The 15,807-nt window shown below is 35.4% G+C and overlaps 1 protein-coding gene across 1 annotated transcript; it reads left to right on the top strand.

Moving 5' to 3' along the window:
• Positions 1–1,138: 1,138 nt before the first annotated feature.
• Positions 1,139–6,095, top strand: LOC120772093 (protein kinase C, eye isozyme-like). Its single transcript, XM_040100499.1, has 14 exons — positions 1,139–1,228; positions 1,289–1,712; positions 1,905–1,936; positions 2,076–2,270; positions 2,363–2,491; positions 2,607–2,763; positions 4,230–4,347; positions 4,412–4,522; positions 4,578–4,883; positions 4,941–5,032; positions 5,091–5,292; positions 5,346–5,534; positions 5,599–5,739; positions 5,802–6,095. The coding sequence occupies exons 2-14, from the start codon at positions 1,483–1,485 to the stop codon at positions 5,952–5,954; spliced, it is 2,055 nt and encodes a 684-aa protein (XP_039956433.1). The 5' UTR covers positions 1,139–1,228; positions 1,289–1,482; the 3' UTR covers positions 5,955–6,095.
• Positions 6,096–15,807: the final 9,712 nt, after the last annotated feature.

Here is a 15,807-nt window from a genome sequence, read left to right as displayed (position 1 = left end):
TTTTTACTTTTCAGTGAAGTAACTTCAGCTATGAGAGAAAATAGCAACAAATTTACCTTGTTAAACTAATGATGCTCCAATAAAGGTTCCGTTGATACCCTTTGTATCTGATCAGCACTTTGTTGGTGCAAATTTACAGTGGAAGTATTGAGAGGCTGAGCATTGCGCACTGTTGGCGAAGCATTTTGTGAACATATTGAATTTCTTCGAACGACAGCACAAACTTTGAAATAATATGCCTTTTTAGATTTAGTCAAAAAATCTGCATCAGCCTTTGACTCGGCACGATCCACTCTTAGACGACAAACACACGGCATTAAAACAAATGGGAATTTGAATGAAAGAGCAAAAATACGTCCACACACTGTGACAACTGAGTTGTCTAGCTATGAGTAATTCACTCAGCAAAATGTAAATTTGACGGAATTTCGTCTCACGGGCATCTTGTTATTTACCTTTAGCGAAAACTAAATTCAAACAGTAAGTCCATGGCTATTTCAACTTCTCAGTTCATGTTTGATGCTTTTAGCATTTATAAAACCTGTGCTGCAGAAGAACTTCAACCACAAATCCACAATGATGAATTCCATTAAATTTGTCTAAGGAGTTCTCAACTGTCGGTTGCTGCTTCATATCCGAGTTCAGTTTATTCGTTTAATCTCGTAGTTGGTCAAACAAAGCGTTTATTCTAACGACTTCGACTTTGAATTTGGGCTTGGAATCCTCATGGCACTTCAAAGTTACACCGTTTTCTTAATTTATAGGTGATTATTTATGAGCCATCTTCAAGCTGTAATCGTTCATTGTTGGATTCAAAGGATAATAAAAAAAGTCCAACATTACATGTGTGGTTTGTGTCAAGGATAAGGCAAAATCCATAAGTTATTAAATGGATGATCGGCACAGTTTCTACAAAGTTCAAGACCGTAACTGCAATGTCAATAGATTGTTGAAAAATTAAATGACGTTCGCAGACGTCTTTAGTGAGTAATATTATAAAGAAAGTTTTAAAACAACCTTCACCAAAGTGATATATTGATTATGAATAATAGACTATAGCATTTAAATTTCTCTTAACTCTTGTTTTCAGCTAGCACCACTTTCATTCAGTCTGTAATTTTTTATCAGCAGCTCCGACACGTGGTCGAAGAACTATTCATCCACACAAACAGCGACTTGGAATGTCAGTAACCTGATTAATGCTTAAAAGCCAGCGCGGCTACATAAGGTAAAGCAATAACTGCTTTCAACCTTCGGGCGTACTAAACATACACTTACACATTTCTAGGGCTTCCACATGTCATAGGGCAAATAGATGTTAAAATTTTTCCAACCAGCAGAGCATTCAGTTGCCATTGGCGACTTGACGTGTAAAGTGTGCGACCACAAAACTAAATTTACCACAGAGAATAGAGCAAACTAAGTTAAATTAAGTGAATTAGTTAGGCAAGGACCAACAGGACCTTAGACAAGGTAGACAAAATGGCAGCTGCAGCACCCGCCGCAGCCGCTGCAGCACCAGCTGGAGCAGCGGCAGCCGGCGTGAATATTGCCGAAATCGCTGGCGAGGCGAATGTGATGAACTACATGAAGAATCGCCTGCGTAAGGGCGCGATGAAGCGGAAGGGTCTCATGATAATAAATGGACATAAATTCGCGGTGCGCTTCTTCAAGCAACCGACCTATTGTGGACACTGCAAGGACTTTATTTGGTGGGTGGAATATCCGTCTAAAAAATGCAAAGCAATCGATAGTAAAGCACATGTTAAGGCGTTTAGCAATTAGCGCTTGTTACAACACTGTGCGCCGCTAATTAAATTAGTTACAAAAGCTTTTTTTTTTTGCTTGAAAAAAGTGTCAAATTTACTTGCTCTAATTCTCATATTTTCTCGTGTCCTTTTCAGGGGCTTCGGCAAGCAAGGCTATCAGTGTGAAGGTGAGTTGCTCGTAGGCCAAAAATAATTTAAACATAAATTTAAAATCTTGCCTCAATCTCAATTTAAAAATGCCACACAAAATGTGTAAACACCTGCTCCGCGCAATGTTTCGTGTTTTTACGCTTCGCGCCGCGTCAGATTGTCGCTTCAATATTCATCAGAAATGCTGCAATTTTGTGGTTTTTAAATGCCCCGGCAAGGAGACCGACATTGATGCTGATTGCTCGAAAGTGAAGCATAAGTGGGAATCGACCACATACACGACGCCGACATTTTGCGATGATTGCGGCATGCTGCTGCACGGTGTCGCCCATCAGGGCGTCAAGTGCGACAGTAAGTGCGCAAACCAATCAAAATTTCTCACACTTACTTCTGCTTTTCCTTATTCCTTATTTGTCTTGCCTCTTCCGTTGTCTGAACCGCAGATTGCAACTTGAATGTGCATCACACTTGCAAGGACAAGATGCCGCCGCTTTGTGGCGCTGACATTAATGAACTGCGCGGCAAATGTTTGTTGTATGTGGAGCTCAAGGGCAACACGCTGATGGTGGAGAGTGAGTCAAAGGCGATTTCTAATTTCGGTTATCATTTTTATGCTGCCTTTGTGCTGCTATCCTTATGCTTTAGATTATTTTGTATAACATTTCTTCGCATTTATTTTATTCACAGTCAAAGAGGCCACCAATTTGATACCTATGGATACCAATGGCCTAAGTGATCCATATATTGCTATTGCTTTGCATCCAGATCGTAGCGGTAAAACAAAGAAGAAGACTAAAACTATACAGAAGTGTTTGAGCCCGGTGTATAACGAGAAATTTACTTTGTAAGTACAGTCATTGAATATTTTAAAGTAATAAGACCGTGAAATATTGTAATTGAGAGGTCAGTACGCCGAGCTTAAAGTTCATGGTTAAAAGCTCTAGAACTTTATTAGCAGCAGTTTGAACTTTTGAAGATACAAAGTTTCATACGAATTTTATATTAAATTATTGAGCTGTCATACGTTTAAAGCTTTGATTTACTAAAAGTCAGTTTAGACGTTTTTGCGGTAAAAGCTTATGGCTATAAACTTTAGAACTTTATTAGCGGAAGTTTGAGATTTTAAAGATATAAACTTGCATAAAAATTATATAATTGAGTTTATATTCAGCTTTCATACTTTAAGAGCTTTTGTTCATTAGATTAGTAGCTTTAGAGCTTAATTGACAAAAATTTGAGCTTTTAGAGATACACATTTTCATACAAATTTTATATTAAATTTTTGATCTTATGTTGAGCCTTTTAAATTTTAGAGCCTTTATTCATTAGACTCTAAGCTTTCTATTGAGCTTTCATAATTTTAGGGCTTTGCTTCATTAGAAAGTCAGTTTAGACTTTTTTGGGGTAAACACAATTTAATATCGGGGAGTCATGACAAATTTTCATCTTGATTTAATAATATAGGTCACGTTTATCTATATTTCGAATAGAATCCACTTGTACTGAGGTTTGAAACATTTCAAACCTTATGTTGCAGAAAGCTTATATTCATATAAGCAGTTAAGCTGCAAGCTTTTAGCTTTTTAAAACATATTCACTTATGTGTAACGTTTTGTATTTAAATACCAACTAAAAGCTTTATTGAAAAAGGTCTAAGTACGGCCAATTCATGGAAAGTATACCTCACAGGGAATAAAGTGAAGTTATTTGTGGGATTGAAGTCGTAAACAATATTTTAAGTTTTCGCTTTCAAAGTGCTCGTAGAAAAGCTTTAAGTTGTTACAGCAGATAAGCGAATACTCTGTGTTTTTTCCATAGTAGGGGAACAGCACGACAGCCGGAGTGCGAATCTTGGACCTATTACCAACTCAAGACCCTCCCATGGAACCATCAGACAATGTATTACTGCGTACGACTGACACGACATTTTACTTCTCCTCTATGTCACGGACGGTCTGACGCATATTCTGCTGTAACTGCCTTAATTTAGTCATGACTGCAAGCGGTTTCTTATTATACTTTCGTACATTTTGCCCGTTGTGTCGAGCATATATCGATGCGATGAAAGTTCATCTGTTGTTCTTTTGGGTTTTGGGATTAAAACCAGGCGCTGGACTGTCCAGGGAACGACCAATACACCTTCTTTTACATATGCGTTGTACATTTTATCGAGAAAAGTGGTCTACTTTTAGGGCTCTGTTTGGTGTGCCATTGTTTCCAGGTGCTTTGTTGTTTTTGATTTTTTTGAGGGCCTCTAAGTTGATTAATTATTTAAGGCTACTTCTGTGCCTCTATGTTATAACATTGCAGTGACCTAACGCCGCAAGATCGCGATAAGCGTTTATTGATCGAGGTTTGGGATTGGGATCGTACCTCGCGTAACGACTTCATGGGTTCGTTCTCATTCAGTTTAGAGGAGATACAGAAGGTAATACTTGATAAGCACTAAAAATGTCCAAAAATATACTTGAGATCTCTACACTCGTTTTCAGGAACCCATTGATGGCTGGTACAAGTTTCTGTCGCAAGTTGAGGGCGAATGCTATAATATACCATGCTCGGATCCGATCAACGATATAGCGCGTTTGCGTGACGAAGTGCGGGTGAGTATACGAGTTAATGAAGACTGTACACATGCTTTACGACTTCTACACGCAGACGGATAAAAAATCGGACAACAAGCGTCGCATGGACAACAAAGACATGCCACACAACATGAGCAAACGTGATATGATACGTGCCGCAGACTTTAATTTCATCAAAGTGCTAGGCAAGGGCTCGTTCGGTAAAGTGCTGCTGGCCGAACGACGTGGTACTGATGAACTCTATGCTGTCAAAGTGTTACGTAAAGATGTCATAATACAAACAGATGATATGGAATTGCCTATGACTGAGAAGCAGGTGTTGGCGCTCTCAGGAAAACCACCATTTTTGGTCTCACTACACTCGTGCTTTCAAACCATGGTAAGTGTGCTCTGTTTGTTCTGTGTGTTTTTGAGGTTATGCGTTTTTGTGTTCAAGGATCGCTTGTTCTTCGTTATGGAGTATTGTAAAGGCGGTGATCTTATGTATCACATGCAGATCTATGGACGTTTCAAGGAGTCGGTGGCTGTGTAATGGTTTTGAATTATTTTTTTGTCGAAGAGAATTTAATTTTGAACCTTTCCTTAGCTTCTATGCCACAGAAATTGCAATTGCCTTATTCTTTCTACACGAACACCATATAATCTATCGAGATCTCAAGCTGGATAATGTGCTGTTGGATGGTGAGGGCCACGTAAAGCTTGCCGACTTCGGTTTGAGTAAGGAAGGCATTGAAGAACGTGATTCTACCAGAACTTTCTGTGGTACGAATGTCTACATGGCGCCAGAGGTAAGATCTAAGCATTTCATTTATAAGTAGAGTAACTGTACATTTCATTACAGATACTAAACTATGAACCCTATAATCACACCGTCGATTGGTGGTCTTTCGGTGTTTTGATTTATGAAATGTTGGCGGGCCAAAACCCCTTCGAGGGTGAGGATGAGGAGAACACGTTCAAAAATATCAAAGATAAGAAAGCAGTCTTTCCGAAGCACTTCTCGCCAGAGGCAATGGATGTGCTAACAAGCGTGAGTACTTTTAACATAAAGACACTTGAAAAACTTGTTCACGATATTATATTTTGCTTTGTAGTTCCTTGCTAAGAAGCCAAACAACCGCTTGGGTGCCGGACGCTATGCGCGCTCTGAGGTTACCACACATCCATTCTTTAGGAATATTGACTGGGAAAAGGCGGAAGCTAAGGAAATGGAGCCACCCATTGTGCCGAAAATTGTAAGCGTTATCTCTCATTAAAGCTCGTAATCAATAAGTGTTATTATTTCATTTTATGTTAGAAACATCGCAAGGATATTTCGAATTTCGATAAAGCTTTCATAACTGAGAAAACTGACTTAACACCAACAGATAAGTTATTTATGATGAACTTGGATCAGAACGATTTTATAGGTTTCTCTTATATGAATCCGGAATTTATTACTATTATATAATATTTATAATTATGTATATATGTATATGCATATATGCATATGTACTCTAAAAGTTTGAATGCTGATTAAAGATTGTAAAGGTTACAAAGATGTTAAGGTGTTGAAGCTCTAATAAAGTCATATTCTAAAACAGCTAGTGAACATTTGGTAATTTTTACTTAATACTATGAGCAAGAATAGTAAGACTTTGTTCATAATTTTAAAGTTCTTAAATTATTCCTCAAAATTTATGTCGCCCTATTCAAAGTAATTCCTTATACTTGTGCCAACGTTTTTTCGAATCCTCGACACATTTCTTCAAGTCAATTTCCGTAATAGCCTTCAATGCGCGTAGCGATTCACGTATAATGTCTTCAATTGACTCAAAACTGTTTGCTCGGAGCGATTGTTTTAGTTTGCTGAAAAGCCAGAAGTCACACGGAGCTAAATCCGGCGGATGATTTTGGTTGATAGTTTTGCTAAAAACTCACAAAAATCAATGCAGTATGCGACGATGCATTATCGTGGTGCAAAACCAAAGAGTTGTTGGACCATAATTTTGGCCTCTTTCTACGAATAGCTTTGTGCAAAAGCATAACACTCAACTAGTATTCCTTGATGACAGTTTGGCCAGTCGGAAGGAATCCGAAATACAACACACCTCTATAATCGAAGAAAGTTCTCAACATAACCTTGATTTTTGACCTGCTTTGACGTGGGTTTGTTGCTCCGGCTCACCTTTGCAAAGCTTTGCCACGATATTCGACCGATTGAACGTCTGTTTCCGGCTGGTAAGCATAGATGCAAGACTCATAGCCAGTAATAATATGCTTCATGATATTCCAACGATGTCAGTAAGGTCTCTGACTTTTAGTCGTTTGTTCTTAAATACCAATTTATTTATTTTATTGACGCGCTGACCATCACTTGATCACCGAATGCTTTTTCCTACATTCTGTTTTTTTTGGTATAAGCATATTTTATTTTTATGTTTCATCAATGGAGAAAGCAGGAATCACTGCAGCAGTGTTTGTAGCCCTGTCGAAAATCTCATAAAATTCAAAACCACTTGAATTTTTACTGTATATTCCTGAAATATGTAACGAGTGGTCCAAGTAGAGGCCCGTTTTTCAGTTACACGACGGCGTGAGTCGTGTCTAGTTGTCAGGTTACTTGTGTTCAGTGTTGTTTGACATATCATTATGGAAAGGCTTATTCCTGAACAACGTTTAAAAATCGTTTAACTTTGTTACGAAAATTCACGTTCGGTAAAAAATGTGCTTCACGCGCTTCGCTCAACTTTTGGTCAACATAATCGGCCTATTGAGCGTACTATTCGCATCACCATCATCCATGTTGAGACCCAGCAATTATTATTGGATAATATTCGACCGAACACGTCCAGCACGCAAGAAAAAAAATAAAACAGACTTAGCTCAGAGTGTACACGAAGACCGTGGAGAGTCGATTCGGCGCTGTTGGCAGTAAGGCGGACTGGCGTATGGAGCGTCTTCGTGCATTTCACATCGAGATCTGTTACTTGGTGCATTTGACGTCGAGATCTATAATTGAAAGCGTACAAAATACAACTTGTGCAAATCTGAAGCCCTGAACTTTCCCAACCGACATCGCTTCGCTCTATGGGCTCTGGAAAAGTTCCACGATATGCGACGTTGCCGAGCCAAATTTTTTCCAGCGATGAAGCCCATTTGTGGCATAACAGGTACGTCAACAAGAAAAACTGTCGCATTTGGGATGAAAAGCTGCCATTTCATCCAGCAAAAACAACAGTTTGGTGTGGCTTGTGTTCTTTTGGAATCATCGATCCATATTTCTTCAAAAATAATGCCGGTGAGAACGTAACCGTCAGTGGCGATCGTTTTCGCTCCATAATAACCCACTATTTAATACATAAAATTGAAGGCCGTGATAACGACATTGAGTTTCCACAAGACGACGCCATTTCCTACAATGAATTCACTGAGAGAATCCTTCGGTGAGCAGATAATTTCACGTTTTTGGCCGGTCGATTGGTCATCAAGATTTTGTGATATCACACCGTTAGAGTTTTTCTGTGAGGATATATAAAGTATTAAGTCTATGCGGGCAATTCCGCTTCAATTCAGGTCTTGGAGCAAAACCTCACATGTGTCATTCGCCAGTTACCAGTCGTAATGCTCGAACGAGGCAACGAAAAATAGACCAATATTTGAAAGAGAAATTCTTCAAAAACATGCCAAGGTATGTTCTCCATTAAATTTAAAGCTTCTGTGTTTTTGTTTTTTTTTTTTAGTAGAGAACCTCGAAATGGATCATCCTTTTCTAGAATATTATTTTAAAAACTTGTTTGTTATTATTTGTTCGTATTGAAACAATGAGAGCTCAAAATATTACAATTTAGTTCACAGAAATTTAACATTTTTGTATGATACGGAAATTTTAGTACAACGTTGAGGAAAGCAATAAAAAAGAATTTTTAGTACTACACCTTAGTTTAAAATGGCAAAAGCTGAAATTATCTTACCGAGTGATACTGTACTGTGATACAGTCACAAGTCTCTAAAATTGAGATTTTAATTTAGAGAACATTTTTGTGACTTGAGACCACAAATTGAGAATTAACTTCGAATTGTCTCCAATGGTGACTACAGACTGCTTACAGACTGAATTGCGCTATTAATCAAATATACCTTAATGGTTAGTGTAAAAATAAAGATTTAGTACAAAGCTTGAGAAACGAGTTTAGGCATTTGGGGTCTGCATATAAAAGAAATCAATGTTTTAGTACAAATTTTAACGAAAGTCTACTTTATAGTTCTAGGTGTAAAATCAGATAAATTTTTAGTAAATGGTGTTAAGATTATGTAACATTTTTAGCACTAAATTTATATAGACAGATTTTAAAGAAATAGCAATTTAAGTGCGACGGTTTTTAACGACATTTAGTTTCTTATGGAATATATGTTTTTGATTTATAAAAAATTGTAGATATTTTATAAAATATTGTATTTTGTATACAAATTTTATACAGATTTCATTGTGTTACAAAGAGTAAAATTTTCAGAGATAAATCTTATTTTCAAAACATTTTTTAAAGGACAATTTTAAATTCGCCGTTAATGTGTCGTTTACGTAGAAGCAGCTTTTCTATAAGCTGCAGGGCTTAGGAGAACATCATAACAGTTTCAGGAGCTTCCAAAGCTTCAAGCTTTTCGATTATTGCTTATTCACCACAGCAAAACTTCGCTTTATTTTGCTGGTAAGCGTACAAGATTAAACTAAAAGCTCAACCAGAAGTTCAATCTGAAGCTTTTAAGCAATTTCGAGGGTGTCAAATTGATGATGTTTTAACGTGGAAATGGTTGAAAGCTTTGAAATTATATGTATATACATATACTTGTATGTATAGTACGGGCTTTTACATTTTGCAGCTACATACATCCGTGGGAGTATAAGTGTAAGTGTATATACGATTTGTATGTACATAGCATATACTTGTATGTATGTGCTAGGAACGTTCCAAAGTAAACAGGACTTTTTAAATCTAGCGCCCCCTGGTGGCGCCATCTATGTGTCAACTGGTACGATAGAAGCTGCTACCTTCATCGATTGACCAATGAATTTGTGTTATCGGTGTGAAAATGAGCTTCCAACAAAGAGCCAACATTAAGTTTTGTTTTAAAATTGGTAAAACTTTTACCGAAACATTTCAATTGATGAAACAAGTTTATGGCGATGATTGCCTATCCCGTAGCAAAGCGCACGGGTGGTTTCAACGTTTTCAAAGTGGACGTGAGGACATAAATGACGATCAACATATGGGCCAATCAAAATCCGTGATCACCGGAAATTCCATCGAACACGCACAGCATTCATCAAAAATCTGCCAAAATCATCATTGAAATTCATGGAAATGGAATTGAACATCTCCAAAACATCGATTTATCTCATTTTGACCGGACAATTGGGCTTACGATAGGTGTGTATATGGTTTGTTTCGCACAAATTGACTGACGACCCAAAATTGCTCAGAATCCAACATTCAATCGACACTTGTGAGCGGTTATTTCACCAAAAAGCATATTTTCGCCATTAACCACTCCCCGTATTCACCTGATATGGCATCGTGCGACTTCTTTCTTTTCGAAAAAATGCATTTGCCCATGAAAGGAAAGCGTTATGCAGACGTAGAGACTTTTGGACCGTGCATAAAGCTGTATTGAAGCAAAATGAGACTATTTTGAATAAAATAAACTGATTTTGCCGAAAAACCATACGTTCTGCTTTTTTTTAATGTCCTGTTTACTGTGGAATGCACCTTGTATGTAAATGCATATATTGCTAAGCATTGTATATAAGAATGCCTTAAACGCTACAAGTTGACCATGCAAACCGCAACCGCATACGGCATAGCTTAACATGGCACAGCATGCCGTAGTATGCAAATGCAATATCGGTTTGTGGGTTTGTAAGTCAACTGGGCAAATTGTTGCAGACAAAATGCTTTGTTGGTGCAGGCTTTACGTGCCAAAGTGGTGTGCGTTGCAACAAGAAAGAGTAAATTTTTGGCGAAATGTCAGTCGAAGGGCATAGCGACCGTTGAGAATTCTTTCGTGATGTAGTGCAAATCATTTGAGAACATGTACGTATGTGCACATGCAAGTGGACTCGCCTATTACGACTGTCCCCTAGATACACAACCTTGACTAGCTTTTAAATTGTAAAACTTTCAAAAGTTCAAGTTGCAACAAGTTACAGAAATATAAATAGAAATTATTTATTGATGGAATTTTGGTGAAGAGTGTTTAATAATAAAGTAGAGAAGTCTGAAAACCGAGAGTATATGGTAACAGAAGAATCTAAAAAAAAGTCGAAGCATTACTGGATGATGGAGTCATGTGTATAAGTTCACGCAAGTGAAGAAAGTTCTCTGAACGCCATTCATTTGGGGGTGGCCAAAAACGATTCTTTTATATATGGCTCAAGCAGCTCACGACTTCCGGTCTTTGACCAAGTATCCTCTGGATAGCCAAAGAACATCCGTTTGAAGGCGAGCTGAAGTAAGAAGGAGAAATATCCCCTCCACAGTGTTGTGCGCTGGGTTTGGGACTTGTCAGGTCGGATGAGAGACCACCTTCTTGATGACGACCATGGCAAACGACTCGTGCTCTCCGAGAGCACTCGTCAGCAGCTCGGTATAAGGGAACTGTGGGGCGATATTTCGAGCACCTTACGTACAGCTGCAACCGAAACTATTGGTTTTCGGAAATTGCAAAAAACAGCAGGTACGATGATGCGGGATGGCATAGATACCGAGAGTTGAAGAAGGAAGCCAGACGCATTTGCAGATAGAAAAATAGAGAGACCGAAATGCATGAGTACGAAGAGCTTGGAAAGCTGGCTGATAATGCTCGAAAATTCTACGAAAAGATAACATAAGGTTTCAGACTTCTGATTGGCAGTGAAGGCATAATGTCAGGAGAAAGCGCACACGATTCCCCAATCGATGACGATATAGCAGACGTTCCATTGCCCGACCAGAAAGAAGTTCGAATAGCAGTTACCCGTCTGCAGAACAACATGGTGGCGGGGGCCGATGGATTGCCGGCCGAGCTATTCAAACACGGCAGCTAAGAACTGATAAGGAGCATGCATCAGCTTCTTTGTAAAATATGGTCGGACGAAATCATCTCCGACGATTGGAACTTAAGTGTACTCTGCCCAATCCATAAAAGGGGAGGTCCCGTATGCCGTAAAGGCAGCTGGATATTTTCAGAACACTTTCATTAAATAAAATAGTTTACTTCTAAACCTCTTTTTCAAACCTCTGACTGCGCCTGACCCCTAATTATATTTAAAGATTCAAATTCCATTCTATACTCACATGAAATAAGACACTTTAAGTTTTTTTTTGTAGAGTTCATTTTTATTATTACCGGAATAATATTTTTGTAATTTCATGAATATTTTGTTAGAGTTGTATTCTAATACATTATTTCTTATGTAAAATACATGTATATATGTATATAAAGTATAGTGAGTTAAATATTAGCTTAACAAAAATTGCAGAAGAAACACTCTGCGTCTTATTATTTCCTATAAATTTTATTACTTTTAAAGTGAATGTTATAGTACGTGTGCATAAGAATTTCTTGTAGTACATTTTAGTTTCTTTTTTTACTATTTATGTATGTATGTTTGAAAGTATCTGATGTAAGTTGTTATACCTTTAAGTGGCAAATCTTGAATTGTGCGAACGCTTAAGCGCTGCTTTTAATTTTCTTGTTAGGTCAGTTGTAGGGGAAATGAGGAAATGCTTACATAATATACATATGTATGTATGTAGATATCTATGTATGTATGCATAGGGATGTGTCTACTTAATATGACATTAAATGCTCGGCTGTGGTAGTATTACTATATATTATAGAGTTTTAATTTTTAGGTTATTTATTAACTGCTGTAGTTGGATATTTTTTTGCTATATATTTAGTTTAATATTTAATGTTGCTAATTCATATTTGAATGCTAATATGTATGCATACCGATTTTCGCAGCAATTGTCACTTCGCTTTGTTATGGAATTTCAAATGCGCTCTAACTTTGTATATTTTTTGCTCCAATAATGTTGTTATTACTTTCATATTTTTTCATGTTTTTATTGTACTTAAAATTAAATCGCCAATACGAATTTTAAACACACATACGACATAGTTCAATATTTTTAAAATATCGCAAATATATTTGAATAAATCTCAAACTATACACTAACAGTTTTATTTTCTATTTATTTCAATATCTTGTATACGCATTTAATAAAGTCGTTAGTATTTAATGTAAATGTTAATATGAAGCTTACAAATTAGACAGCGTCGCTATGTCGCTCTGTTCTGTTGTTAACATTAATAATGCAAATTGTTAACATTAAAAATAATCACTGTTAGGTTTATTTTCTTTATTTATGTTGTTAAATTAAAATGTTCATGTTTCACCTAAACTTTAACCATATAATTTTTAATGCATAGGCAAATCTTGTCAGTAGTTAGGAGTTTATAACTTTCGCTAAGTTTAAAGTAGTATCTTCTTAAATACTAAGCTCTTACATTTACTTACATAAATGTCTTTAATATGCCATTATTTTCCGTAATTTTGCAGTACCGTTATTAATATTGCATTTAGTTGTTTTAATTTAATTTGTATTGTTATTGCATGCAATCAAAATGTTTAATTTATGAAGTTTTTGATTTGAATTTATTATAATAATTTAAAATTTCAAGTACTAACAGGCATCACTAATATAACTAATTTACGCTACTTTTGATTTTAAAGTGTAAATTAATTCAAAAATTCATAAGCAACCCACATTTTTTTATAATTCCGTGGCACTCTGTGTGCAGTGCTGCAGTACGGCGAAAATCCCGCAAACAATGAATGTTCGTGACTTGACTTACGACATGTTAATACATGTTATTTTTTGTCGTGTTTAGCATGTTTGCATAATTCGAAATCTTGCTTGTTTATCATTTAATTTTAATTTTTATTTTTCATATTCTTTTACATTAAAGTTTAATTCTTAAGAATTTTTTTGGAGTAAATGCTTCAAATGCTTTCTGTGAAATATGTATTCAACTGTTTAGGTACTAATTCTCTGCTCAGATAATAGTTTCATATATTTTTTAAAAATAATTTACTTAAATATTCTTAATTACTTTTTACGAATCTTAAAGTTTTAGCTTCGCTACAGCCTATAGAGAGAGAGTACTTATGTACTATGTAAGTATATAGAGCTTTTATACGCTAAGTAGTTTGCATAAATATAGTATTTATTCATATTTGTGTATATTTATTTTTACGTGTATGTATATTTGTTATAAATTTTATGTTAAGTTTGGTATAGTATTATTTTAAATATTTTTTTTATGATCTTTTGGACTAAAACTGGAAGGCTAACTACATTTTTTATACTATTTTAAAAAGTAATTTAGTTTCCTCTAAAGTAGCTGTAATAAGAATAAAATAAAATAATAGGAAGTTGGATAAAAAGGACAGGAAAACTTTCAAATTTTGCCAGAAGCATTATAAAGGTGAAAAATATTCTTATTTCATGTGCTTACTATTTAATTTTTTCATCAGGCTTTAAGTATTCCTGCTGCGTATCGAGCAACTTCTAAATTGGTTTGAAATACATATAAATTTTCCGTCGTTGACGCTTTGTTTCCAAGGTTCTGCTGGTTCTGTTATACATATTTAATATTCCAATAGTTCGGTCACATTTCCCTAGCTAAGGCTGAGCTCCGAACAAAAAGCACACAAAAGTAGAACATCGCCGAAAAGTTGAATTCGTAAAGTGTTTTGGCAAAAAAAGCCATTTGATCCGATTCCTTGCTCTCAAATTCAATACGCAGCATAAAGTGCTATACCATTTAAAAATTTAACTGTTTTTAAACGGCATTAAGACTGATTCTACCTCATGCAATAACCCGTACAACAGTCTCGAAAATCGTTTTCAGCATTCCAATCATTTCCTCACACAACTATGAACTAAATGTGGCACAAAAATTCTAAAATAACGATTTAAGATGCTAAAAAGATTGTCATAAATATATTTTTTTATTTATGTTTAATTTCATGAGTTTAATATATGATTACGCATTTTCTTTGTAATCATCAAGCTAAGATAGCATATGTTACCTGTAATTATGCTAATAATATTCTTTAAATTCTGGAAATTTTTGGTTTATTGATTCATTACATCGCTCTGACATTATAACTGTATTTTTTATTTCTACTGAATGTTATTTAAATTCATTCATTCATGAAAAAGGTTTGACTTATGTTTTTTCGTGAAATATGACACCTATATTTCAAATGTATTTTTATATTATTATTTTTTCAATATGTATTTTTCTTTTGAGTAGAGTGCGCTACACAGTGTGAACCCACCATAAGTTATGGAAAGCAGCTGATTAGTTTTCATGTTAGCATTTCTTAGAAAAAACGATTAGCGGAGCAATAAGCGGAAGTGTTTGCTTGGGTAAAGGTTTCAGAGTCAGTTTAATATTAAAAAAAAATTATAATTTAATTTTATATTTTATAATATTAATGGTTTGTAAAAGATAGCGCTTGTTATTTCGTAAGTGAAAGTTTTAAGTTATCGAAGGCTTGATATTTCGTAAGTGAAAGTGTTAAGTTATCGAAAGCTAATAAAATAGCTAAATGTATGTTTTCAGAGTTTTTTAAGGCAACTAGACTGGTTTTCAGACTTTGGTGAGCGTGCCAACAAAGAGCTTTATGTGAAAATACATTGAGACTGTTTTCGAATTTATACATAATAATAAATCTACACATTACTATAGACTACCTATGTATATGTATGTTAGCTACAAAAATGGCGACAACATATATTAATTAAAGATGGCGCAATGAAAAGTGTTATCGAGACTGTAAATTCTACAATTAAAATGCAATGCTGCTAAAGTTAACGGTATGCACTTTTCTGCTTTTAAATTTGTTTGATTTCTCATTTTAAAAATTTTTAATAAAAAAAAATAATAAAATTTATTTATACATAATAGATAATTTTTTATAGTTAATATAGACATAATTATTATATATCTTCGATATTTTTCAAAAATATTTTTTTTAAACCGCATTTTCGTACAGTTTCATATTGTATATACCTTTTGTCATATATTTTCGCTTTTTTGACAACATCTGATCTCCATAACTTCATTTCTAAACCATTAATCGTTAATCGATAGCAAACATTTGTGCCGATTGTTCAATGCAGGGGCGAACATTGCAATCGTCAAACGTTTTCATGGGCTACATTCGTAAAATACTTGCTCAGAATTTTCACAATTTTTCGAGATTT

Source organism: Bactrocera tryoni, chromosome 3 (genome assembly GCF_016617805.1).
Source record: "Bactrocera tryoni isolate S06 chromosome 3, CSIRO_BtryS06_freeze2, whole genome shotgun sequence".
NCBI lineage: Eukaryota > Metazoa > Arthropoda > Insecta > Diptera > Tephritidae > Bactrocera > Bactrocera tryoni.
The sequence above is the reverse complement of the archived record's forward strand: the minus strand, read 5'-3'. Positions and strand labels throughout refer to the sequence as shown.